Source organism: Nelumbo nucifera, chromosome 1, assembly GCF_055504915.1.
Source record: "Nelumbo nucifera cultivar China Antique chromosome 1, China Antique-T2T, whole genome shotgun sequence".
Classification (NCBI taxonomy): domain Eukaryota; kingdom Viridiplantae; phylum Streptophyta; class Magnoliopsida; order Proteales; family Nelumbonaceae; genus Nelumbo; species Nelumbo nucifera.
The window spans coordinates 183,802,123-183,827,170 of NC_142649.1; the positions used below are offsets into that span (position 1 = coordinate 183,802,123).

The window sequence follows — 25,048 nt, forward strand, 5'->3', positions numbered from 1 at the left end:
TGTTTAACCCTGATTCTTGACCAAACTGGCAATTTCCCTCAACTTTCTGCGTTTCTCATATATTCTGTCAAACCAAACACAGCCTTATTTGCCACCCATAGTTCAAAGGCAAGGGACGACAAAACTTTCTAAGACAAATCACTTCACAAGAAATGAATATTGCCTCCATCTGCACAAATGGGTGCCTTTTCTAAAGGCTGTATCTCCATGATTTATGGTTAACCCCAAGGTACGCAGGGCCCCACTGATGCATATTTGGAAGACTGGAGTCGAACTCAGAAATGGGTCAAAGGGGGTATTAACGATTTAATTAAATGAAATAAGGAATAGCAGAATATTCATGGTTTTAAAGGTGAGAGTCTTGGAGAGAAGTTTGAATCACGAGAGTTTGACTATGTGAGGTGGGACTAGGGTTTAATGATGAATTCATTTTGGTGGGATAATTTTAAATGGCTTAGATGAGAGAAGTTTTGTGTAAGGAAGGAAGAGGGTGGTATGGGGTTTAGAGATATACAAGCTTTCAACTTAGCAATGCTTGTGAAGCAAGGTTGGAATATCCTTTACAACCCAGATGCTCTTGTTTGTCGTGTTTTCATGGCTAAATACTTCATTCGGGGGGATTTTCTAGCAGCCCAATGTGGGCATAACCCAAGTTATACTTGAAGAAGCATCTGCCATTGTCGCATTGTTTTGGAGAATGGTTGTAGGTCGAGAATTGAGAATGAGCAGCATATCCGTGTGTGGGATGTCAAAATGATTCATGAGCTTTTCGGCCCAAGGGATGATAGTGCAATTTTGAATATTCCCTTGTCTTATGCTAGTCAAGAGGACCAACTAATTTGGCATTTCTCACAAAATGGGGTATATTCAGTAAAGTCAGGATATAGGGTTGCAATGAATCTTAATACCACTATCTCTCAAGCTATTATTTCGGGTGGATGGGATAAGCTGTGGAAGCTTCCTATTCCACCTAAGGTGAAGAGCTTTGTTTGGCGGGTTTGTAGGGAGTGTTTGCCCTGTAAAGACCAACTTGCTAGGTGTGGCATCCAGTTAGATACTTTCTGTCATCTCTGTAATACTAATGTTGAAAGTCTGAGCCATGTCTTGTTATCATGTCTGTATGTTCAAACTTGTTGGTCTAAGGCTGGCATCAGCATAAATGTGTCGAATCACACCTCTTTTGCTGATTGTCTTCTTGAGTTTTTAGCAAAAACTGATTATGACAAGTCTGGACGTGCTTGCATGGTTTTGTGGAACATCTGGTCTCAACGTAACTCCAAGCTGTGGAGAAATAATTTTAAACTGCCTAATCATGCTGTTACTAGAAGTTTGCAGCTTCTCCATGATTGGAAGCAAGCTCAAATATAGAAGCGGTTGGGCATGGTTATTAATCTTAATCACCAAGGTGATGGTAATTGGCGTGCTCCCCCTCCTGGTTCCTTCAAGTGTAATGTTGATGCTGCCTCTTTCACGAGCAGTAACCTCACTGGGTTTGGGATAGTTATACGTGATGAGCTTGGTGTTTTTGTGAAATGTTACATGTCCACAGTTCCTTGTCTTTTCGTTTCGAATGAAGGGAAAGTAATGGCCCTTATAGCAACAATTAAATGGGTGACCAGCATCGATATCCAGAATGTGGTATTTGAAACTGATGCCCTAGTAGTATGAAAAGCCCTTCATGCTCCAACTTCAGACCTATTCGAATTTGGCTCCTTCGTTCATGAGTATTCCTTGTTGTTACAGCAAGGTGTAAACTTCTCGGTGGCTTGTGTCAAAAAGCAAGCTTACAATGTGGCCCACACCTTAGCTAGGGCTTCTTGTCATTTCGCTAATTCTTATATATGACATGAACCTCCGACATTTGTTGAGGACTTGCTTGTTTGTGATATTTCTGGTTGATTAATGCATTGAAGTTTATTCTAAAAAAAAACATCGAAAGGTTCGTCATATAATTTTGGTTGTCACGAGCCACGACTCACGATTCCAAAAAAGAAAAAGGCTAGATTTAATTATTCTTTTGTTTTGGTGGCCCGCACTTTATGGTCTCATCGACAAGTGCCTGAGCTGAATTCATGAATGAGGAGGATTGATGCGGCCCCCACTTGACCACATACGCCTGCTTTTTAGTACTCTAGTTTTAGGTGTCTGAAAATACCTGCGATTTTACTCGTAAAACTTGAACAAATCATGATACACCACGTCAGTTCTCCGTATCCCACATGTCATGCTGATGTGCCATCTTGGAAATACTCAGTACATGGGGTTGGGGTTAGGTGAGTGAGTAGTAGCAGGATTTGTTCTCTAAGATATCTGAACCAGTACCTAATTCTCTATTTTCCTTTCTCTCACCAAGGAGCGCAATTTTCCCATTACACGAACAATTGCATTCATGCATGTGAGCATTAATGAGCTCCGACTCCTCTCTCTCTCTCTCTCTCAATTCCGCCCAAGGTTTCAAGTCTCAACCCTCAGTCGAGTACTTATTTTTAATATGCATAACAGAAAAAGGAAGTCATTTAAAACACTTGTCTCCTCCTTTTCCTACGATTTCACAATTTACGTTGGGTCTATAGTGTTTCTTCAAACCGACAAATGTGATGTACCCATGTCAAAGACTGGTCCGAAGCAAATTAAGCAGGAATTTTATTACTCTGAATGACAAACGGAATCCCTATCAAGATGAGAGTAGACATCTTCCTTAAAAAATATAATACAATACAAAGGCATTCAAGATGTTGTTACATTGGCTTGTGTTAGGGAATATAAACTTATTCACCGACTTCACCTACCAGCTTTAGTTTTAAGTTGAATTATTATTCATTGAGATGATATCAAAGCATGTTTGACTAAGTAATCTAGTGTTTAATCTTAATTACCTTATTATAATTAATTAGTTTAAGCTTTTAGGCTAAATGGTTCTTTGACGACTTGCATTTTTATCTTTATGATAGAGTTTATGGTTATCAGTTGGTCGATCAGAGTCTAGGTCAGGCCCAGGTACAATTGGAACCAACCCAACAAGAGATATTAAGGATCCAGAACCAAATTGATTGGTTCTTGGGACAATCGGGTCTGATCCAATTATAATAAATCGGTTGAATATTGATACCAAAAAGACATGGTACCAGAAGAGCTCCATTTAATCGATCAAATGGAGTAAAGATTTTATGTAGGAAAAATCCATGATACTAAAAAGATATGATACCAGAAGAGCTTTGACCAATCACAACACCCCATGAATATTGATGAATACCACTGATTGGTCTCCTCTTTTTGACACGGAATGGTTGGATGTAAGTTTTTCCGGTATCATGGTCGAACCTTTTATGTAAATCTCTCTCTGGTCTCTACAGTTTCAGTGAAAAATCTAGTTGCTCAGATTATAATAATGTTTTCCACAAAATATATTCCGTTGGGGATATATAGGCTGTGTTTGGTTCGAAAGAAAAAGATAAAAAAGGAAAGGAAACTTGTATAAACCTTGTATCAGTTTTTCCTACCTTTTCCTTCAAACCAAACTTAACCTTACGATATAGGAGTAATAGAAAACGTAAAGTTTAGGAACCATGCATGTAGATTGAAGAATCAAGTGATGTTAGGTTGGAAGCAACTAGTTTGTAATTTTCAGCCGACTCGTTGTGGTTATTTAATATTTGTCCAGTTGGTCTCATTAATCAAGTAAAAGAAAAAGAAAATTTTGATAGTAAATTATGTATGTGTGTGTGTGGGACCTGTGTAGGTGAGAGGGGAAGGGATTAGATTCAGACTTCAGTGAGGTATTTTGAACATTGGCCCACGACATACGTGAGTAGCTAAACTTAAAGGGGACATGGACTTATATTTTTGGGCTGATCTATAAATGGGTTGGACTTGGATTCTATTATGACATTTGGTCTAAGGATGCTTTCATCCCGGATCGACCTGGCCTCTAAACAGCCATAAAGTGGAGCTAATCTGGACTCAAATTTCCAACTTCACCCCCACCATAGCCCATTCACACCCAACTTCCACCTCGGCATCCAAATGCTTCTGATATTTATTTTCTCTTTACACAACCATTGATCAAATAATTAATCCTTGTCGGGGGGTTGGACATCATGCAAAAAAAAATATAGGAAGATAGTGTTAGAAAAACAAGTATGTGAGGGACTAAGGCTATATTTGGTTTGATAAAAAATAAGAGAGAAGTAGAAGATTGACAGATAGAGAGTTCTTTAACAAATTTTGTAAAATTCCTTAAGAATTTTTCATCGACTTTCTTTCTCTTTTTGCTTTTATGAAACCAAACACAGCTTTTAAGTGTCAGACCCTCCGAGTTACAGGGGTTCATGTAAGTTATCTATGACTTGGAACTTGGACATAAATTGGTTTTGTCGTTTAGTGGAGAGAGTTTGGTGTAGAAAAGTACTTTGATCATATGGAATTATCAATTATCATACCCATACAGATTACTTCTTAGTTGATTTTTGTAGGATCCCACAAGTTTCCTCTCACTATAGATTAATAATTTTGCTTTTGAAAATAACAACTACTAATAAAAAAATATATAATTTTACTGATGTGATATTTGTTTTTTGCTTTGAGAAATTAAGCAGAATCGTACATATTGCTAAGTGTGAGTTATGGATACATCGCCCGACAGCGCACTGTGGCGCAGCCATAGGCAGCAGCACGCATAGCGGGTCGCATAGCAGCATGCACCGCCCAGTAGTGCCGCACAGCAGCCCGGTAGTGCGCCGCACGCACTGCACGGCAGCAGCACGCACCGTACGGCAGCAACACGCACCTCACGGCAGCAGCACTGCGAGATGCGCACACTGCCCGACAGCAGCAGTAGGGCGGGGCCCACACGACAACTCATCAGGGTGGGTCCACACTTATCTTACCACATCAGCTCTGCTCACCAACTCGCCGCCAGCTTCACCATTCCTTATCCCTTATCCCATATCCCTTATCCTTATCTTATCTTATCTTCTTAAGTAAGAGTTGTGTTACCATTAGGAGTAGGTAATTAGGAGTTTGAGTTTGAGTGGATTACCCTAGCCTAGCCGAATCCAACAATGAATTTTCCTTCTATAATCTCCTATTTAAAGAGCTACGAGTTGAAGTAAATACATTCAGTTTTTCCAATCAAGAGAAGAGTAAGGAGAGTTCGGGTGGTCTCTTGGACAAATCACCCATCCGGAGAGTTCGGGTGGTCTCTTGGACAAATCACCCATTTGGTTTTCCACAATAGGTTCTACACGCAAGGGAAGGCGCAAGGGAAAGCAGGGCTTTCTCCCCGTGGACCAACTCGTGACGAGATCCTACGCCCGGGCCCATAACTGTGCGGGGGAAAAAAATTCAACCTGTAAACAATGGATGGTTTAGATGAGTGGAATTTTTGGTTCACACTCTCGATTGATTAATTGGGACATAAATTTGCAAAATGATGCAAATGATGTTTACCCAAAACTTGCCATTTGGAGAACCGGGGACCCACTACTTGAGGCCCCCAGCCCAAAACGTTGGCCATGTTAATGCCAGTAAAACCAATTTTCCCATGTCAAAGTTTTTCTTTTCCTAATTTCCCTTTTAAACCATCAAAAGAAACTTATTCGATCATGGTCCAATTAAATCGCGACTTCTACACATGAATGTTGATTTATGTTCAGATCATCTACCCTAAGCCTATCTTCAGGAAATCCTTTCAAACCAAACACAGTTTAAATGGAATTCACCGGAAAAACTTCGTCTGTTGTAAACGAATTGGGCATGACATCTGTGGCCCATAGAACGCTCCACACTTGCACATCTCAGCATGCATTCGGAACATCTCATCCAATTGTCATAGGGAGATATTTCCAATACACGATTGGGATGTCTTATGGGGCATTTGTGGAGCGCAGATGTTAATTCCAAATGTTCTGTTACACAGTAGGCCTGACTGGAGTGTCGTGCTTCAAACCCGAGATTTTAGGTTTCAAATCTCACCCAATCTGGAAGTCGGATCCAATCTAATCTAACTTTTGGTTTCAAATAATCTATACTATTATAAAAAATAGAAATGAGGGTGTGGATTTTTTTTTACTAAAATGCCACATTTGTTATTTATTCTATCTCTAATTATGAAAGTTGAAAATGTAATTTCAGTTCACTTCATTAACTCTTGTATTTAAGGTATTAACTCCCATTCTCTCTTATTAAATCTTATATTTAGGTTATTTTTTCACTAATAAATGCTACTAATTAGATCTATGTCCAATAGTTTTATAAACCCATGCATTTTAATACTTAGTCAGAAACAAAACCATTATTTATTAAAGTGATGATTAAGGAATTCAACTATCCGAATCGAATTGGAAAATCCATGAAGTCAGAGTTAGATAATAAATTTTTTAAATATAAATAAATCTAAAAAATTACAAAAATATAGAAAAAAATAGACACATTTGGGATATTTTCCTACTGATCAAATTAATAAAAAACAAGTGTTGTTGTTGTCAAATATGGGGCCGAGGGAAACAACGTAATTCCTAGTGTCCAAGGCAGATGAGTACAACCCGTTGAGAGAAACAATATGTTAGAAATCCCAGGGGTTACCCCAAGAGCATAGACTCTGCCGATCAAGTTAGTCGAGAGCTGTGAGGGGTCGGACCAAGCAAGAGAGAAAACTTAGAGCTTAAGTCTGTGTGCATTTACCTCAATGTGTGAGCCTCTTTTATAGGTGGAGTTGCCTTAGGAGAGGGGCAATTGGGAGCAGGTAGCGGTGGTTGGTAGTGGTTAATGATGGATAGCCATGAAGCATCCTGCCGGCACCACCTGTCAAGATCCACGGGTCGGTCAGAGTTGATGGGTGAACCGGCCCCGTCTGATGGCGTCATTTCATCTCCCGTGGTTGGTGCCACATGGAGCTCGACAGTTCGAGCTGTTAGATCAGTTGATCTACGATCGTTGGATCAATTGAATCTAGGCCATACGTTTTCCTTTAAATAGGGAGGCTGGTTGAGTGATAATTCATCATTTGCTTGGAACCTTTAGTCTTGGAGCTACTGAGGACACCTCGGCTTTCCATAACCAGTTCCTTAGACTTCTTTTTGCAAACAATTCTTAGGTAAATAACCTCTGTCCTCGACATGTCAGCCTCGATTTCAGGGCTCGAAGCTTACAACCTTCCCAACTAGAGTACTCCCAGCAACACTCCTTGCAACGATGAGAGTGATAGTAGTGACTTTGAGAGCTCCTCTCAAACGTCTAGCATCTAGGTGTTGAGAGAGAGGGTCATGCTTCATGGGGCCGAGCGTGACCAATAGAGTGCGGACACTGCCAATGAGAGTACTGGTTCCATGCAGTCGAGGGTCGACTACACTAGAAATGTTCCTGTGCTTCCTGAAGTGGTAGACATGGAAGAGACCAAGTGATCCACAACCAAGGATTGGGCTAAGGCTGGGCGTTATCCCCACTCTAACCTAGATAGCATTCTCAGCAAGGAGCAAGTTAGGGCTTTGGCCGAGTAGTACTACACTCTAAGGGGCTATAGGATTAGTGTCCCCTGCGTTGGTGACCCATTGTGGCTTGCTCCCGAGTAGTACTACACTCTACGTGGCTACCTCCACTTTCAGTTACGTTTTCCCCTACACCCCCTAATCCCTGAGATTTTGAACCACTACAACCTCACCCTTAGCCAATTCGCTTCCAATGCTGTTAAGACGATAGTGGCCGTATTGGTGATGGTCCATCTCCGAGGTGTGGCTGTGACTTTGAACATATTTTAGAGCTTGTTCACATTAAGGAAGCATCTCAATGGGGAAAGCTTGTGGTATTTCCAAGGCCTACGGGGAAAGGTGGTGTCCATAATTTGAAGAAGAAATTCTTCTTTGTCAGATGCACTCATGGCTAGTCCTTTCGGTCCAATTGAGGGAACCCAGATTCTTTAACGAAAAGGGTCGCACCACACAACAACGATGGGGAGAAGGTCGTAATGAATTGGCCTCAACTGAGCGAGATGATTCATGCTAGACCCTTGGTGAAGGAGGAGGCCTTGGTGATGACCAGCCTTAGTCCTACCCCCTCGGTAAGAACACTTCCGCTGTCTTTTAGTTGCAACATTACTTGAATTTTGCAGCCGCTTTTCTGACTTGCTTGTTTTATCTAGTTGGGAGAAATGGATGGAAAAAGAAAGGCAAAGTTTCTGGAGGCCATGGCGTCTAAGAGAGCTGATGAGAAAGGAGCTGTCAGGAGCACACCTCGGCATCCGCAGGAAGAGGTGGCCGCCAAACAACGGGATGAGGCTGAGGCGGTCCGTAAGAAGATGATGGTGTAGAAGCACCTTGCAGAAGTGGCCCATGACCCTTGAGCAAAGGAACTTCAACTGCGCGAGCAGCGCTGGGCCGAGGGGACCTCTGGCAAATCATACCAAGGGGCACCTTTGTCGTTCGACCCCCGGGATTACAACCCGCTCACCAACTGTTGCATCTTTTGGATGTAGTGGAGCATACGAGAGGGGGACTCCCTGTTGATGGCTGGCATTGGCTGACAACTAGGGGTTAGCATGGTCCTTTCCAATGACCGCTAGTCCTAGACACAATACAATGTCAATTCGGTCCAGGACACGCTTTTGGATAAGGTCGCTGAGGTATGCATGTACATCTCGAGCCTATTAGCCAAGCTCTTCTTGGCAGAATGTGATTAATGGTTTTTCCCTTTTCTATGCAAATGGTCTTCTACTCAGTCGGTCTCTACGACAAGGTAGATGTGCTAACCCAACAACTTTGACAGGTGCAATAGGAGATCGAGCGTTTAAGGAAGCAATCGGCAGAGGCTGAGGGGCAGACCCGCAACGAGCACGAGTGTTGCAACAAGGTCGAGCCCAAGGTGGCCGCCAAGAGGGAGCTAGTGAAGGAGCTAAAGTCCTTCCTGGTGTCGACAAAGTGATAGTTAGAGGAGGTGGCAATCTTTCTTAAAGGGATTCAACGAATGTAAGGCCCAAGAGTTGAAGATTCTTCCAAGCTTTGACGTCGACCAGCTGGACCCATTCACTACTGAAGCTTAACAGTTAGTGGATATACTAGGGACGGACGAGAACCTGACCACCAACGCCACTACTCAGATCGGAGGGGGTCAATAGTAGTTTCTTTTGTTTGGGCTTGTGTGCCCCTAAAACTTGTATACTTTTTCTTCCTTCTCTTTTTTTCTTTGTAAGGGAGCAATGCCTCCCCCATAAGAGACCTTTTGTTGTAAAGAAACTTCCTTCTTCTCTTCTTCTCTTCTTTTTCTTCTTTTGTGCAATGGGCCGATGCCTCGTAAAGAAACTTGCAATTATTTAATAAAGTATTTCTTTTTTGCAATAGTGTTCTTTACTTAGAGTTTTGTGAAGACGTTCCATATTAGTGTCCTTTTGGCCGAGGCTGATGTCACAATTTGCTTGATAACAGTTGCCAAGGTCTTCAAAATTTTTGCCTTAGTGAAATAATTCCCTTTGCTTAGTGTGTCATTCTGCAGGGGTTCTACGGAAGAGGCCATGAGCAGTTGCCTTATTGGATAGGTGCTCGTTTATTTAGTGTGTCGTTCAAGGTGTTTTTTATTTAGGTAATTGGCCAACGTTGCCTCTTTTGTCCTTCACAAAGATTTGCTTCTTTAAGGGTCTTTAAGGCCTAGGCCGGGGTCGTGGGGCATTTATCAACAATTACCAAGATCCCAGAAGCTCTGGCCTTAGTCAAACAAGGTAAAAAGGCAACTAAGCGTATGATTTGCAATGTGTTGTATGCCACGTAACGAAGTCCGGTCCAAGCGTATAACCTTAAGGAAGGTCGTTTGTTGCGATTGGTCGGCCAAGGGGGCCAATGTCTGATCCGAGCATATAAGAAAGGTTGTATGTTTCGATCAGTCAGCCGAGCGGTCCTAACATCTAGAGGGGACGAGAACGCTTACACAAAGAAAGATTCAAAATTGAGAAAATTGCACTTTTCATTTGCAATTTTCCATTAAGGTATTTACACTTTTATTAATAGTACATTTGAAGATTTTCAGAGCTCTAGGTACGAGGCACTAGTCTTCCACCCATGTACTCTAGTTGAAAGGTGTCGGGTCCTATTACCTACTTGATTCTATAGGGCCCTTCCCAGTTTGGGCCAAGCTTTTCGATGCCGGTCTCGGGAACCATGACCTTTCTGAGGATGAGGTCACCTTCCTTAAAGTGACACTCTTTAACTCGAGAGTTATAATATCTTCCAACTCTTTACTGGTAGGCCGCGATCTTGGCTTGGGCTTGCTCTCGGACACCTTCCAAGAGATCAAGGTTGTTTCGTAACTTTTCATTGTTCTTATCTTCTTGATTTGCCTCGATTCGAAGTGCCGGCTGGCCAATCTTTGCTGGGATGACAACCTCTGACCCATAAGTCAAGTTGAATGGAATTTCACCTGTGCAGTCGGAGGTGTCGTTCGGTACACCCATAAAATATTGTACAACTCGTCCGCCTAAAGCCCTTTGGCTCTCTCTAACCTTGCCTTCAATCCATCTTGGATCGTTGTATTGGTGACCTTAGCTAGCCCGTTAGTTTGAAGAAATTTGACTGAGGTGTACTGCTGCCTTATTCCTATGTTTCCACACCATTCTCTAAACTTGGAGTCGACAAATTGTTGGTCATTGTCGATGACAAGCATGTATGGGATTCCAAATCGGCAAATGATGTTCTTCTAAGAAAAACTCTAAATCATCTTAGCTATAATGGTTGTCAAAGCCTTGGCCTCGACCCATTTAGTAAAGTAGTCTACTGCCACAACGAGGTGTCTCTTGTTCCCTGTAGTCGAGGGGAAAGGTCCAAGGAGGTCCATTCCCTATTTTGCATAGGGCCAAGGGCTGCTAAGGGCCAAGAGGGTCAGCACATGCCGATAGAGGATGTTGTCGTGCCTTTGGCATCAGTCGCTCTTTTGTACCAACTCAATAGCGTCCTTCTGGATGGTTGGCCAAAAATATCCTAGTCTGAGTGCTTTCTATGTTAGGGCCCCGCCTCCTAGATGATTGCCGTCGATGCTTTCGTGAATTTCTCTTACCACATACTCACCCTCCTCTCGGCGGAGGCATCTAAGATAGAGCAAGGTGAAGGATCCTCTATACAACTTGCCTTCAAGTATGGCGTATGTGCTGACAACCATCAAACTCTCATTGCCTCATTCTTGACGAATGGCAGCTACTCATGTCGCAAGTATGCTAGAATGGTATCCATCCAGAAAGGTTCAACCTAGTCGAGATACACTTGCCTCTCTTCAATGATGGGATGTGTTAACTTCTCGATGTGCACAGTGCGGTTGAGGGTCGATCTTGAATAGTTTGCAAGTTTTGATAAGGCGTCGGCTCGTGCATTCTCATCCTGTGGGACCTGGTGTAAAGCGAAGTGCTGGAAGTAAACAGTTAACTCTTGACCCTTGGCTAAGTATTTGGCCATGTTTGGCTCCTTGGCGTCATATTCCCCATTCACCTAGTTCACATTTAATTGCGAGTCGCTGAAGACTACAATGTGCTTCATTGTTGGAGGCATGGAAACCGAATTACAGCGCATACTCCAACTCATTATCATTTGTGGAGAGAAGTATGAGGCTGGATTAGCTTCCTTTGGCATTAAAGGATCCATCTATGAAAAATATCCAAGTTGGCCAAACCTCCCCCTCATTTTCGGGGGCTTGGCTGTGGTCGTGGCTGAAGGTGCATTCAATCAAGAAGCTTGCCAATGCTTGCGCCTTTATTACCAGCCTCGGCTAATAGTGTAAGTCGAACTCCGACAGCTCGACAGCCCACTTGGTTAGCTGACATGAGGTTTCAGGTTTCGAGAACACCGACTTAAGGGGCTGGTGGTTAACAGCGAGATGTTGTGGGCTTGAAAGTAAGGCCTTAGCTTCTTGGCCGAGATTACCAACACAAAGGCTATTTTCTCTACTTCTAGGTATTTGGTCTCGGCCTCATGGAGGACATTTCTAACATAATATATCGGCCTCTAAATTACCTTGTCTTCCTAAACCAGCACCGAGCTGACTACCTTGTCCCTAGCCGAGAAATACAAGAATAAGGCTTCTCCTGGGATGAGCCGCGTGAGCAATGGTGGCGACGCGAGGTAGGACTTTAACTCTTTGATGGCTTTCTAGAAATCTTCTGTCCATTGGAAATCCTTCAACTTCTTGGTGGCTTAGAAGAATAGTTTGCGTTGATCAGCCAACGTAGACATGAATTGGCTGAGGGCTATGACCCGGTTGGTGAGTCTTTAGGTTTCTTTAATTGACCGAGGGGTTTCCATGTCTAGTATGGCTTGTATCTTCTTAGGATTGGCCACTATGCATCGTTGAGTGACTACGAAGCCTGGGGATTTTCCCAAAGTGACCTTGAAGGCGCATTGTTGGGATTTAGGTTCATGTTGTATTTCCTCAGTACCCCAAATCTCTCGCCAAGGTCTGTGGTGTGTTGTCTAACCCTAAGACTCTTCACAACCATGTCGTCAACGTAGACTTCGACGTTCCTCCCCACATGCTCTTTGAAAATCTTATTCACTAGTCTTTGGTAAGTGGCCCCGACTTTCTTTAGCCCAGAAGGCATCAACTTGTAGTAGTTGATGTTGTGCTCGGTGATGAATGATGTCATCTCCTCGTCAGCAGGATGCATCTTTATCTAGTTGTAGCCATAGAAGGCATCCATGAAGCTTAGTTGCTTATACCCCATGATGACATCGACGAGGTGATCAATTCTTGGCAAAGGAAAACTGTCTTTGGGATAGTCCTTGTTGAGATCTATGAAGTCAATGCATATGCGCCATTTCCCATTAGCTTTTTTAACCATGACCACGTTAGATAGCCATTTGGTGTAATGTACCTCTCTTTTGAAGCTGGTGCCGAGTAACTTTTCCACCTCCTCTTCGCTAGCTTTTCAGTGCTCCGATGCAAAATTCCTCTTCTTTTGCAGAATCGGCCTATATCTTGGGTCTACACTTAGCATGTGAGTAATGATCGAGGGGTCAATTCCTAGCATATCAGTGGTAGACCAAGGAAACACCTTGGTATTATCTTTGAGGAAGTTTACCAGTTCGAAAAGTGTGTCCTAAGGGCGGCAAGATCCGACTAATACCATTTTCTCAGGCTTGGCCTCGTCTAGGGGAACCAAGATGAGGTCCTTGGCTGGCTAGCCTCAGCCCAACGGTTCATACTTGAAGTCGAGCCCTTCCAATAGTAGGGCTTCCTTATTCTTGCCTTTAAGCGCCGCAACGTAGCATTGTCTAGCATCTTGCTAGTTTCCCATTACTACACCTACACCACGCTCCATGGGGAACTTCATGGTGAGGTTGTAAGATTAGATGATTGCCTTGAGTGCGTAAAGGGCTGGCCTCCCTATGATGGCATTGTAAGGTGAAGCTATCTTTACGACCAAGAGCTCAGTCATCCGAGAGACATGTTGAGGTTTGGTCCCTACAGCGATCGGTAGGGTTATCTTCCCTTACAGTTTGACAATTACTCCAGAAAACCCAATGAGTGGAACGTCAATGGGCTGTATCTGATCTGGTGTCAGCTACATCTTCTTAAATGCCTCATAAAACAAGATGCCGGCTGAGGAGCCATTGTCTATGGGGATACTTCTCACCAAGTAGTTGGTGATGCTCATTGACACCACCAACACGTTATCATGGGGCATAGAAACCCCCTGTAGGTTGTCATTTGAGAAGGAGGTGGGGTCCATCGGCCTCAACCTCTTCGGTGCTTGGTCCTGAATGTTATATTGTCAGGTGTATGCCTTTCAAGACAAGGCGGATGCTCCCCTCGTGGCTGGGCCCCTAACTATGACCTCAATGACTTTGGCCAGGGGTGATGGGTATGGAGCTTGGCCTGTGGCTATTGCGAGTATGACACCAAGGTGTCTCCTTCAACGCAATCTTTCAAGTGCCCATGGTGGATGAGGAACTCGATCTCGTTTTTTATCTCATAACAATCCTCGATATCGTGGTCGATGTTGCAATGATACTTGTAGTACTTCTTGGGGTTTTCCCTTCTCGGGTTCCTCTTCAATTTGGTTGGCCACTTCATGAATTCCTCCTTCCCTACTTGCATCAGTATGCGCATTGGGAAGGAGTTTAGTGGGGTGTACTTGCTAAAGGAAAGGGTTCGGTAGCTTCTTCTCACCGCCCTTGTTGGTGGGGCTGTCACCACATACATCCCTTTCCTTCTTCTTCTTTTTCTCACTAGGGCCTGCTTCTAGATCTTGGAGGCATTTGTTGGCTTCAGCCTTCTCGGTGGTGATGTACTTCTAGACCTTCATCAAGAACTTGGCTTTAGTCTTGGGTGGATGCTTGTAAATGGACCAGTTAAGGGGTCTAGGTCAAGGTCCTTGACCTTGAGTTCTTCTTCGTTGAACCTCTCCATATATGCTCGAAGGCTCTCACCACACTTCTACTTGACAAACATCTAGGAAATGACAGTTTTTTGACACCGTCGACTGCTTACAAAGTGACCTATAAAGAGGTCCGTGAACGGTTCCCAAGAGCCGATGGAGTGTGGAGGCTGTGTCGAGAACTATTGGCGTGTTGCTCCCTTGAATGTGGCTTGGAAGGCTTGACACATGAGGGTGTCAGAGTACCCGTGCAGGGCCATGAGGGCCTGAAAGCTTTCTAGGTGGTCCCCGGGGTATGTACTCCCAACATTGGTCCCTAGTGTCGGGGCCTTGAAATTCGGTAGGTGGGGCTCGGAGATGATGGAATCCACAAAGGCCTCCATCCGGGTGAATGAGGCATGACAACTAGTGGAGGCATCACCTCGACTCTCCTTTACTTGCCAAATCTGATTTCGAATGGCACCAATTTTTGCATGGATATCTTTGAGGTGTTGGTCGATGTAAGAAATCACCTCTTCGGTCTGTCCTAATTCTCTCTCACGCAGGACTGGAGGGCACTATTTCCGGAGTGCTCGGACGTTGGCACGTCTTGGGCTTTGAGGGTGCTGCGATCATTGAGGCGGTCACGGAGGTCGGAAACTAGCAGGGGAGAGGCATCGCCGACCTCCTACCCTAGGGGGTGACTATAGTGGACCGAGCACCCATCGTCATCCCTATTGTTCGCCAGGCGTCACTACTGATGATCATGGTTCTTGCACTCAACGTGGGACCCTACAGGGTTGCCACCTCGACTGAAAAGCCGAGGGGTCTTGGAGCGGGGCTTGCTTGCCCGTCAGCTGCTACTGTCGGATTCTGAGGGGTTGGTCCCTTTGGGCCGCCCAAGCGTTGGCTTGGTGGGATATGGGTGGATCTCCCGTCGTGTTGTCCATGGCTTCCAACGGGGCAGCCACCTTGTGGATGGCCTCCAATCAAATGCCCTATGTTGTCTAACCGCTGGGCCAGGTTGTCCAGCCTGTTCAGGACCTGCTCGAACTAGCCAATCGTGACTAAGTTCTGAACATTGGTAATGGTGTCTTGCTTGTCAACCATTTCAGAGACACTAGTCGATTAGTTTAGATTTGTTTTTCTCAGGGGAAAGTTTTGAAGATGTTCCCAAATATGGCGTTGTGAGGTCTATAAAGCTCATGGTCGGATCAAAGAGATGGAGTCACCACCCATTTTTTAGAGGAAATGGGCCCTCATTTTTAGATTTGAAAAACTCAGTTTAAGTCTTTGATAGTGACTTCATTCTCCATGGAAAAGGCACACTACTAAGAGATTTCAGGTCCCAAGGATTGGGAGAGGGATCGTATTAGGCACCCCTCTCTACAAGCTGCTATAGCAACCCAAAATGGGAGTTGTTCAAGCTTAGTTTCTTTCGGATAAAAACAAAAATGGTTGCAAAATTTCTTAATTCGGAGGAACATGCTTTCAACTTCTCCTAAGACCAATTTTGAGGTGATGTTATCGGGTTTTAGGTATTGATTTCCCTAAGACCCTCGCCTCTCTGCCTCTAATCTTAGTCAAGAAGAAATTGCAAATGATGGTTCTCCAACATTTTGAAACCTCAAGCAACCCAGAAAAACTAATAAAAGGATGAGATAAAATGAGATAGGGAGTGCTTGAGCTAGTAGCTAGGATGAGATAAAATAAAGTTCAAATGGGTTCTTGAGCTAGGGAGTGCTTCTGGTTATAACAACTTTTGCTTGAAAATGGAGGAGACGAGTTTGAAATCTAAGGTTCAGAGTACCTCCGAATTTCGGGTGAACAGGAGGCAGTATATGGGTTGGGAGAAAGCTTTCTTCCCTCTCTCTTTCTCTCTCTAGGGGATTCCTTCAGGTTTCCTCCCTTCTCCCCCTCCTCTTCGGTCTTTGTTTTTTCCTCTCTAGTTTTCTCTTTCTGGAGGCCTCCCTCAAGTTACCTTCCTCCTCCCTTTCTCTTTCTCCTTCTTCTCACCCCTTTGAGCTAGAATTAGATCACTATTTACAGAGAAAGAGAGGGGGTCAGGTCTTAATTCCTTCAGCTACAGTGCTTGGGATTCAATAGAGGTTTTTTACACAAATAGACAAAGATTCTTCAAAGAAATAGATGCTTAATCAAGCTTTCCTGTTTTGTGAAACATTTTCTTTGATTTGGGGGGTGGTTTTCATGGGTTTTGTGCGTCCAATGGGAGCAGAGGGCATGCTTGTCATGGTAGTCTCGTATTTGGGGTTGTCAATGGCAGAAAATGTAAATTTGATGAACTTTTAAATGTGGTTTTGTCTTTCCTTAGCTTTAAGTGGGGGTTTGTTTGATTTTTTAAACCTATTAGGCTCAAATTCATTGGTCCATGTGTTCTAATGGGTCAAGAATGGGTCTAACATCAGCCATCAGGCTTTAAGTGGCAATTTAATATGGTGCTTCGAAATGGTATGTTTCTAGTTTAACGGTCAAATGGGTGAATTAGGATGTGAAATTTGACGTTCTTGGGTTTTTTTGGTCTCTGAACATAGTGGTGATGTCTGATTGATCAAATAGGCTCGGGATGATTGAGATCTATGGCTGACAAGTTCAGAACAACAAGATTTGCTGAAATAGAATCTTTGTTTGATGAAGGGTCAAACGGGGAAATTTTGGGATGAAATTTGCTAGGTTGGCACTTTTGAACGTCCTAAATCTAATGGAAGTGATGTATCTTTGAACAAAGATATAGATTGATTGATTTAGTTCAGATCATGGTATTAGCTTATGGTTTTCTAATCAACGAGGGCTCAGAATGGAATCTTACTTTTTCAATGGTCAAATGGAGGTGTATGGTTGTGAAATTTGATGTGGTGGGTTTTTTTGGGTCTCCGAATACAATGGTAAGTTCTGATTGGTCATATGAAGTTGGGATGATGGATGATAAGATCTAATTAATGAGATTTATTGAAATAGGATTTAGGCTTAATTGGGGGTTAAACGGTGGAACTTTGAGTTATAATTTGGTACGTAGGCATGGATTAGGGTGAGGAGCCAAGTGGATGATTCTAATATGAGAAAGATATGGTCAATGTTGGTAATCATTCAGGGCCATCAAAATGGGATCGTAATGTTTTTACAATTGATCATTATAAATTTATGGTGGGATTCGCTAGTTGATTGCTTATTAGTGATCTTGAGGTGATAGGTGTATCAGTTTTGATTTTGGAGGAGTAGGAATTTGAATACTGCATAAATCAAGGCTGTTAGATGAATGGTGGATCATTGAAGTTTAGTCATGAAAATTGATGTGTAACTAAGTTATAGTTTTCCAAGTTTAGGGATGGTATTCGATTAGACATTGATGTTGATCTCAAGGCTGTTATTTGTCTTGTGGATTGTGTCAAATGAGGGAATTTTGGGTTTTGGAAAGTCTCAAGTTGATCTGGTTGTGTTTCTAAGTTTTTAGGATCTAAGAGAAGGGTACAAAAAGGTTGGGTGAGGTGACCGAGCGAAAATTGGGTGCCAATAGGCACCAATTGTTGCTACCAAATACTGGGTCGAGGGCAACAACGTAATTTCTGGTGTCCGATACCGACAAGTCCAACCTGTCAACTTAGCCCAAAGCTGTGAGTGGTCGGACCAAGCAAGAAAGGAAACTTAGAGCTTAAGTCTGTGTGTTTACCTTAATGTGTGAGCCCCTTTTATAGTCGAAGTTGCCTTACAAGAGGGCCAATTGGGAGCATGTGGCGGCGGTTGGCAGTGGTTGATGATAGATGAACAGGACGCATCCAGCTAACGCCATGTGTCAAAATCTGCGGGTCGGCCAGATATCCCTACATCAAGTGTAATAAACAAGAATTATTTTGATTGATGATGAAAATGAAATACTCAATTTAAAACTATGAAATTATTTTCTTGTTTAGTACAGATCAATAGTTCAAGTTTTGGGTAAAATCTATCAACCTTTAATGTCATAATTAAATAATAAAAATTAATAATAAAAAAAATATATATATATATATATATAAACTTTACAAAAAAACATTTGGACACATGTATAATATCATATATTTATCATATTAAACAAAAAATCTGTACATAACAGTATTATTTTTACACACCTAAAAATAAAAAATATTTATAGAAAAAATTGAACACATCCATAACTCCATATTTACACTACTATTAAAAATATTAATAAGATTGTAGAACTTTCTTTTAACTAAAATACCCTTTTTTTGAATTTAATCCCTATTTACTTGTGAGATTTAAAATGTAGTTTGAACTACAAATTTCACCTCATTCAATTCACTCTCTTTAAACCTTGCATTTTTTGATAAATGAACAAAAAATATATATATACACTAAGAATATAAAACATTACAAAAGTAAGAATCTAGCCAAGTGGGTAGGCCTGTCAATGATTTTGCAATCTGAATTCAATTAATAGTGAAAAAAATATAAATAAATAAAAATACATGAAATTTATAGAAAAATTGGATACATTATTCCTATCATTATCACCATATAGAATTGTCACGTACAAAGCACGTGCACACTTTCTAGTCTATTTAAAAGAAAAAAAAAAATAGGGTAGATTACAGCTTACCACCTTAAATGTTGAGGTAGTGACCGCCTCCAAATTTTCATTTTGTGAAAGCACTTTGTCCCCTCTTGATTAACTGGATTGATAGAAAAAGGTAATTTATTAAAATGCCCATTTAAGATTCCCATGGATGAAAATGCAACACTTCAAAATGATAAAGGTGGGAGTTGGGATTTCTTGCCAACAAAACATGTTCCAACACCCTACCAACTTGATCTGACACAGTATATCTCACTATGAAACACTAGGGCCCACCATAAAAGTGGGATCCGTCATGTATGAGATGTACGGTATTAGATGATATTGGTAGGGTGTTAGAACATATTTTATTGGCAGGTGATTCGGGCTCTAAAACTTCAAGGGAGTTTTTATTGCAAATGAAAGTTCAAGAGGCTAAATGTCACTAGCCCGGTAATCTATATTTTACCCAAAATTATCTGTTTACATAAACAGATTGAACTCAGCTTTCAAAATTAGATCCATGGGATGGGGATTTAACCTATTTGGTCCTATACGATTAAGATTCAGGTTTGATCACATTATGGATAAGAACTTTGACCAATCACATTATGGGTAAGGGTGCATTATTCAGTTAAAACAAGGGTTTGACTATGATATCTAAAATATTTTTGACCAATGAATTGATACCATAAACGTGATAGCCAATTAGGTGTTATTTATCAAAATTCATGGATGGATTTTGATTGGTCAAAACACTTGTGATACATGTCTTTCTTGCATCGTAGATTTTCCCTTGTTGGTTTTGATTTTCAGATTTGAAAATTCAATTAACCAAAAACCAAACAAAAAATTTCAATTTGGTTATTTCAGTTTTAAATTAATTCATTTTTTGTTCAGTTTTCCCTCTTAGAATTTTGGTTAATTCAATTCAATTTTTAACTAAAAAGCCAAATGCTTGCTCTTAATTATGGGTAAACCTGGTTGTTAAAAATTTCATGGTACCGGTTAATTGGTTATAAGTTTTTCTATTATTGTGTTTTTCCAATATTATATTTTCAATGCTTGGTTTTGGTTGCAGTTCATATAAGTGAGTTTTGATTATATCATGTTGGCTTATATCTTTACCTTTGCATGTACGTACTCTAACACTACTATATATGTGAATAAATTACAGATTACCACCCTATACTTTGGGGGCAGTAATATTTAACCCCTAGAACTTTTATTTGCAACCAAGACCCCTGCATTTTCAAATTCCTAACACTTTGCCTCCTTTGTTACCATTACATAAGTTTACTTAAAAAAAAATCCAATACAATTGTCACACTTTTAAATTCCCAAACTACCCATTCCTTAATTTATAGGACCATTTGCCCTTTATCTTATACAAATCAAATCTTTGAACTATTACTTTCTTTCAAATTTGAACGAGCCTCAGAGTTATGTTAAAAAGGCAAAACGTAGACTGTTGTGGTATTACAAAAAGCCCAAGTAATTCCATGAACACCTACTAAAGCACATACATTTCTTGGGAGGCCTTTCTACACCCATCACAGTTAAAATTGCGATTATGTATAACAATAGAAAAATAGGCACCGCTTTGCTGAGTGTTGGGAAATTATCAAACAAGATGTGTGCTTGGCAGTACAAGAATTTTTTCAGGGTGCTTACCTCTCTCCGAGTTACACATCCACTCTTAGTTTATATTCCAAACAGAGACCAACCTAATGAATTCTCTGACTTTAGGCCCCTAAGTCTGTGCAATGTTGCTTATAGGGATAGAACCAAGGAGGCCAAAACCTGAAGTGTATTATGGGGGATAAATATGGAGGGGGGGCCATTGGGGTGGGGAAGGAGGGCAATTTACATGGAAGAGTGTATTACACGTAACCATATCGTGTCTAAATTGTTTCTCGACCTCGATCGGATCGAAGGGCTTTAATTTTTCTCCCTAACTGTTTCTCAACCTCTTGTCTAAACTCTTTGAACTTTTCAAAGGATTTTGACTTGTGTCTCATTAGGTACACGTAACCATATCGTGAAAAATCATCTGTGAAGGTGATGAAATACACGTGTTGATTTCGTGTCCTAACACTCAGGGGACCACATACATCAGTATGTATTATGTCAAGTGTGCCTGTACATCTTTCAGGCTTACCGTTAAATGGCCGTTTCGTCATCTTGCCTTGTAGGCAAGGCTCACAGGTGGGAAGATCTTCTACAGCTAGAAAATTCAAAGGACCAACCTTGTGATTCGGTCAACACCGATGTGGCCAAGTCGGTAATGCCACAGACACGTGGGATTAACTGTATCACGGGCTCTCTTCTTGGGGTTTTCAACCGACGTAGTTTCGGTTATATTAGTTTCTAGAGAATGATGTAGAACATAGAGACCGTTCTCCAGTTCCCCGTATGCGATGATTCTGTTGTTTCTTTTAATAGTAATCGTATTACTAAAGAAGACAGAATAACCATCTGTACACAGTTTTGAGACAGAAATCAAATTTCTTCTTAAATTTTGTACATAAAGACAATCTTTCAATACAATTATTCCTTCTCTAAAATATAATTCCACGGTTTCTATGGTCGTGGCTGCAACAGTTGCAGTAGTCCCCAAGTAGAGTGTGACTTCTCCTTCACTCAGCCTTCTGCTTACCTTGAACCCCTGTAGTGAGTTACACGCATGAGTTGAAGCCCCGGAGTCAATACACCAGGACGCAGAAGCTACCAACAAATTGGTTTCTATAACACAAGTTTCGAAATTACCTTTCTTGGATTCCAGGTAGGCAGGACAATTCCTTTTCCAATGGCCGGTCTTCTTGCAAAAATGACAAGCATCTGATGCCATGTCCTTCCTCTGTTTCTTGGGTTTGGCAGCCTTTTTCTGGGGCTTTCTCTTCGCCTTCCTTTCTTGCCCGATTTGCCAGTTTCAACAAGCATGGCAATGGGCTCATCCTTTTTAATCAATTCTTCGGCCCTCTGCAACATATTGCTGAGTTCCTGCAAGCTGACGTTCAGCTTGTTCATGTTGTAGTTCATGATGAATGGATTAAAGGATGGAGGCAGAGAGTTGAGAATAGCATCGATCTGAGTTACCAGATCCAGCCCGGATCCAAGAGCCTCCAATTCGTTGATATAGCCCATCATCCGGAGACAATGGTCGTGAACTTGTTGGCCCTTGGTCATCTGCGCGGTCATGAACTGTTTCAAGACCTTCTGCCGAGTAGAACGATTCTGCTCTTCGTACATTGCCCTAAGACTGTCCAATACGTCCTTAGCAAGTTCGATCTGATCGAACTGCCTCTGAATTGGATTGTCTAAGGAGGCAATGATATAGCAGCGGGCAAGGGAGTTTTTCTCCTCCCATTCTTGGTATTCTCTTCTTCGGGCCTCAGAAGCCCTATCCCCCGGACGATCCGGGGCAGGATTCTTGGCTACCTTGTCCAATTTCTCAGAGGTTAAGACCAACATAAGGTTCTTATACCAGTCAGCATAGTTTGGGCCTTTCAACTTGTTGTCATCAAGTAGCTTTGCAAATGATCCGTTTACCATTTTCTGATAAAAGAGCAAACATCAGTCCACGACCTAATTCGATTCATGTTCATTTCATAGATATGGATTTTAATCTACGATCCATTTCCATTTATTCATCTCTGAGATTTCCCTCCTTTCTCAGTGACGGAGACTACGGGTTGTCTCTGGAAATGTGGGAAATCACATAGGGTGCATGAAGCCAACTCTTTCAGCTGCATAACCCCACCACCTTTCTGTGAAGGATCATATCCACTCATCATATGAGTTTTCCCTTTGGCCTCTGTCAGACAAGGTTCAGAGCCGTTTTCAGGTAAACCTTTCTGTCCAGTGAGTGCTTACCCATCATATTCGTGAACGCCAAGGTACCGTGAGAGAGTTCCCATTTTCTGGTGAAGCCCCTCCCACATCGGTCTATGACGCCCCTATCATCTTATGAAACACTTAGACAAGCCCAACAGCAAATGGATAGCCCATTTTCTGGTGCGTTTCCTCATTACTGAAGGACCCATCCTCGTGCTAATGATGGAAGGCCTTTAGAGAGTTCATCATATGAATCTCCCTATCACATGTACTCATATCATCTGGAGGGAACAGAAAATTACGCCCTAGTTCTATCTTTAGGTCAAACCAAAGCGGCTCCCACTGACTTTCATAAAGCCAAATTTTTGTGGGCCTAAATCGGCTAGGGTTCCGCACGAGACCTCAAGATGAGGTGTGGGGCCCACCACTGAGGGAGGTCATCCAATGACCAAAAGGGACACCATGGCAATGATGTGCATTCAGCCATGGTGTGCGAAAGAGCCACTGTCGATTGAGCATGGGCCAAGTACTTATGGCCCATGTACGTAGCACATCACACATCCATACATCACATGCAGAGATAAATTGATCCTATCAATCAATTATCTGTAAAGCCCATTTGAAGCCCATAATATTAACCATTAACATTATCTTGGTATATGGGCCGAACGGTTCAACCCATATAGCTTTAAAGGGTTAAGTGGGCTTATAGCAGTTTTAACTGTTTAAAACTGGGCCTTTACAGGTTGGGCTGAATTAACCATTTAATTAAATATCAATCCTTAGGCCCATTAGTGGGAAAATTAGGGCTGACTTTCAGCCTTGATTAAACCCTAGATTCGATCCAAACAGTTTGAACCAATCTTGGTTCGAATGGGTCTAGGGTTTGATCTTTAATTAAATCTTTAATTCAAGAAAATAATCTGAAATTAATTACTGATAAAAGAAAAACAACAATCAGTAAATCAAGGCTGTTCGCACAATCCATCCTGCAAAACAGAGGTTAGATCACAGAATGCAGTTTCACAAACTGCAAATCGCAGATAGCGATTCTCCCATCTGCGAAATCTTCTTCTCTGCGAAATCTCCCTTTCTGCGCCGCCGTCTTCGATCCAAAATTAAAATAAATAGAAATCCTATTTCTATTAATAATTACATCAGATCGAATACCTATACATTGAGTCTAGAAAAATAAAAAAAAAATTATTTACAGACCAAATGTAATAAATAAATCAAGAAACTGCAAATCTTGCAGGTTCCCTGCGCAAACCGAAATTTCGATCTCCTCTTGTACGAACAGCCCATAAATCAAGAAAATCATAAAGAACAATTCTAAATAATAATCAGATTTATATAAAATTAATTTCAGATTATTCGCCCATTAATTTTGGGAACAAATTTCCCAAAACCCATATCAGTGCAAATTAGGTAGAACACCTTCTGCCCATTTGCGTAGGTTCAGATCTGAAACAAGATGGTTCAAGATTTGAACCATGGCTCTGATACCACTGAAGGGATGAGAGATCCATCCTATGGACGCCCAAAGATTGCGAAATAAGGGGCGAATTTAAAAATTTTTTCTCTCCCTTCAACTGGGAATCGCATTCCCTATTTAGAAAATCATATTTTCAAAGATCAATCTTGAACCATAAACTGAACCAGATCTGAACCAAAAGGAGTGGGAGAGGATTATACCTGATACGGAGAAATACTATCTCCCAATGGAGGTGTTCACGCCCAAGGAAGGATCCAAAATCTGCTCCCACTGAAGATGGCGCAGTGAAGGATGGAGCAGAATCAGCAATGTTCTTCAAAAGAACTTGACCCTTCGCAAGAATCAACTGGACGGCTTGTGAGTACAGCTCCAATCAATCTTTTCCCAAAAGATTGAAATCAAGATCCAATCTTGATTGCTCCCAAGAACTGGAGATCGAACTGAAGGAATGGCAATGGCAGGAAGGTGGCGGCAGAAGAGAATTCGCAGTATGCAGGAAATCTCTTAATCTCTCTTTCTTAAAGAGAAGAATGCTTTTGATGTTGTTGTCGTCTTCAAGGCTGCCGCCCCCTTCCCCTTTTATAATCTTAAAGGGATCAGCTCCTAATCAGATTAGGAGTTGCTAATTCCAAATCATATTTGGGTTAGAAGTCCCTTAGTGATAAGGGATAATCCTTATCTTATCTGCAGATCAGATCAGCTGTCTCCTAGTCTAATTAGGAGGTTTCCATATCTAAATCATATTTAGATCTTGGACTCTCTGAGTGGATAGGGTCTAAGCCCAATCCTTTTAGCTGACCCACTTCAGAATTCGCCCCCTTTAGATGAC

General features: G+C 41.8%; 1 protein-coding gene across 1 annotated transcript; it reads left to right on the plus strand.

Annotated features, from left to right (window-relative positions):
• Positions 1-1,380: 1,380 nt before the first annotated feature.
• Positions 1,381-1,845, plus strand: LOC148804236 (uncharacterized). Its single transcript, XM_088900201.1, has 2 exons — positions 1,381-1,638; positions 1,744-1,845. The coding sequence occupies exons 1-2, from the start codon at positions 1,381-1,383 to the stop codon at positions 1,843-1,845; spliced, it is 360 nt and encodes a 119-aa protein (XP_088756327.1).
• Positions 1,846-25,048: the final 23,203 nt, after the last annotated feature.

Bases quoted from the DNA above. Each gene is read 5' to 3' on its own strand.
- LOC148804236 (XM_088900201.1), top strand. From the start codon at position 1,381: ATGGTTATTAATCTTAATCACCAAGGTGATGGTAATTGGCGTGCTCCC. The intron at 1,639-1,743 runs GTATTTGAAACT...TTGTTGTTACAG, and splicing joins GCATCGATATCCAGAATGTG to CAAGGTGTAAACTTCTCGGT.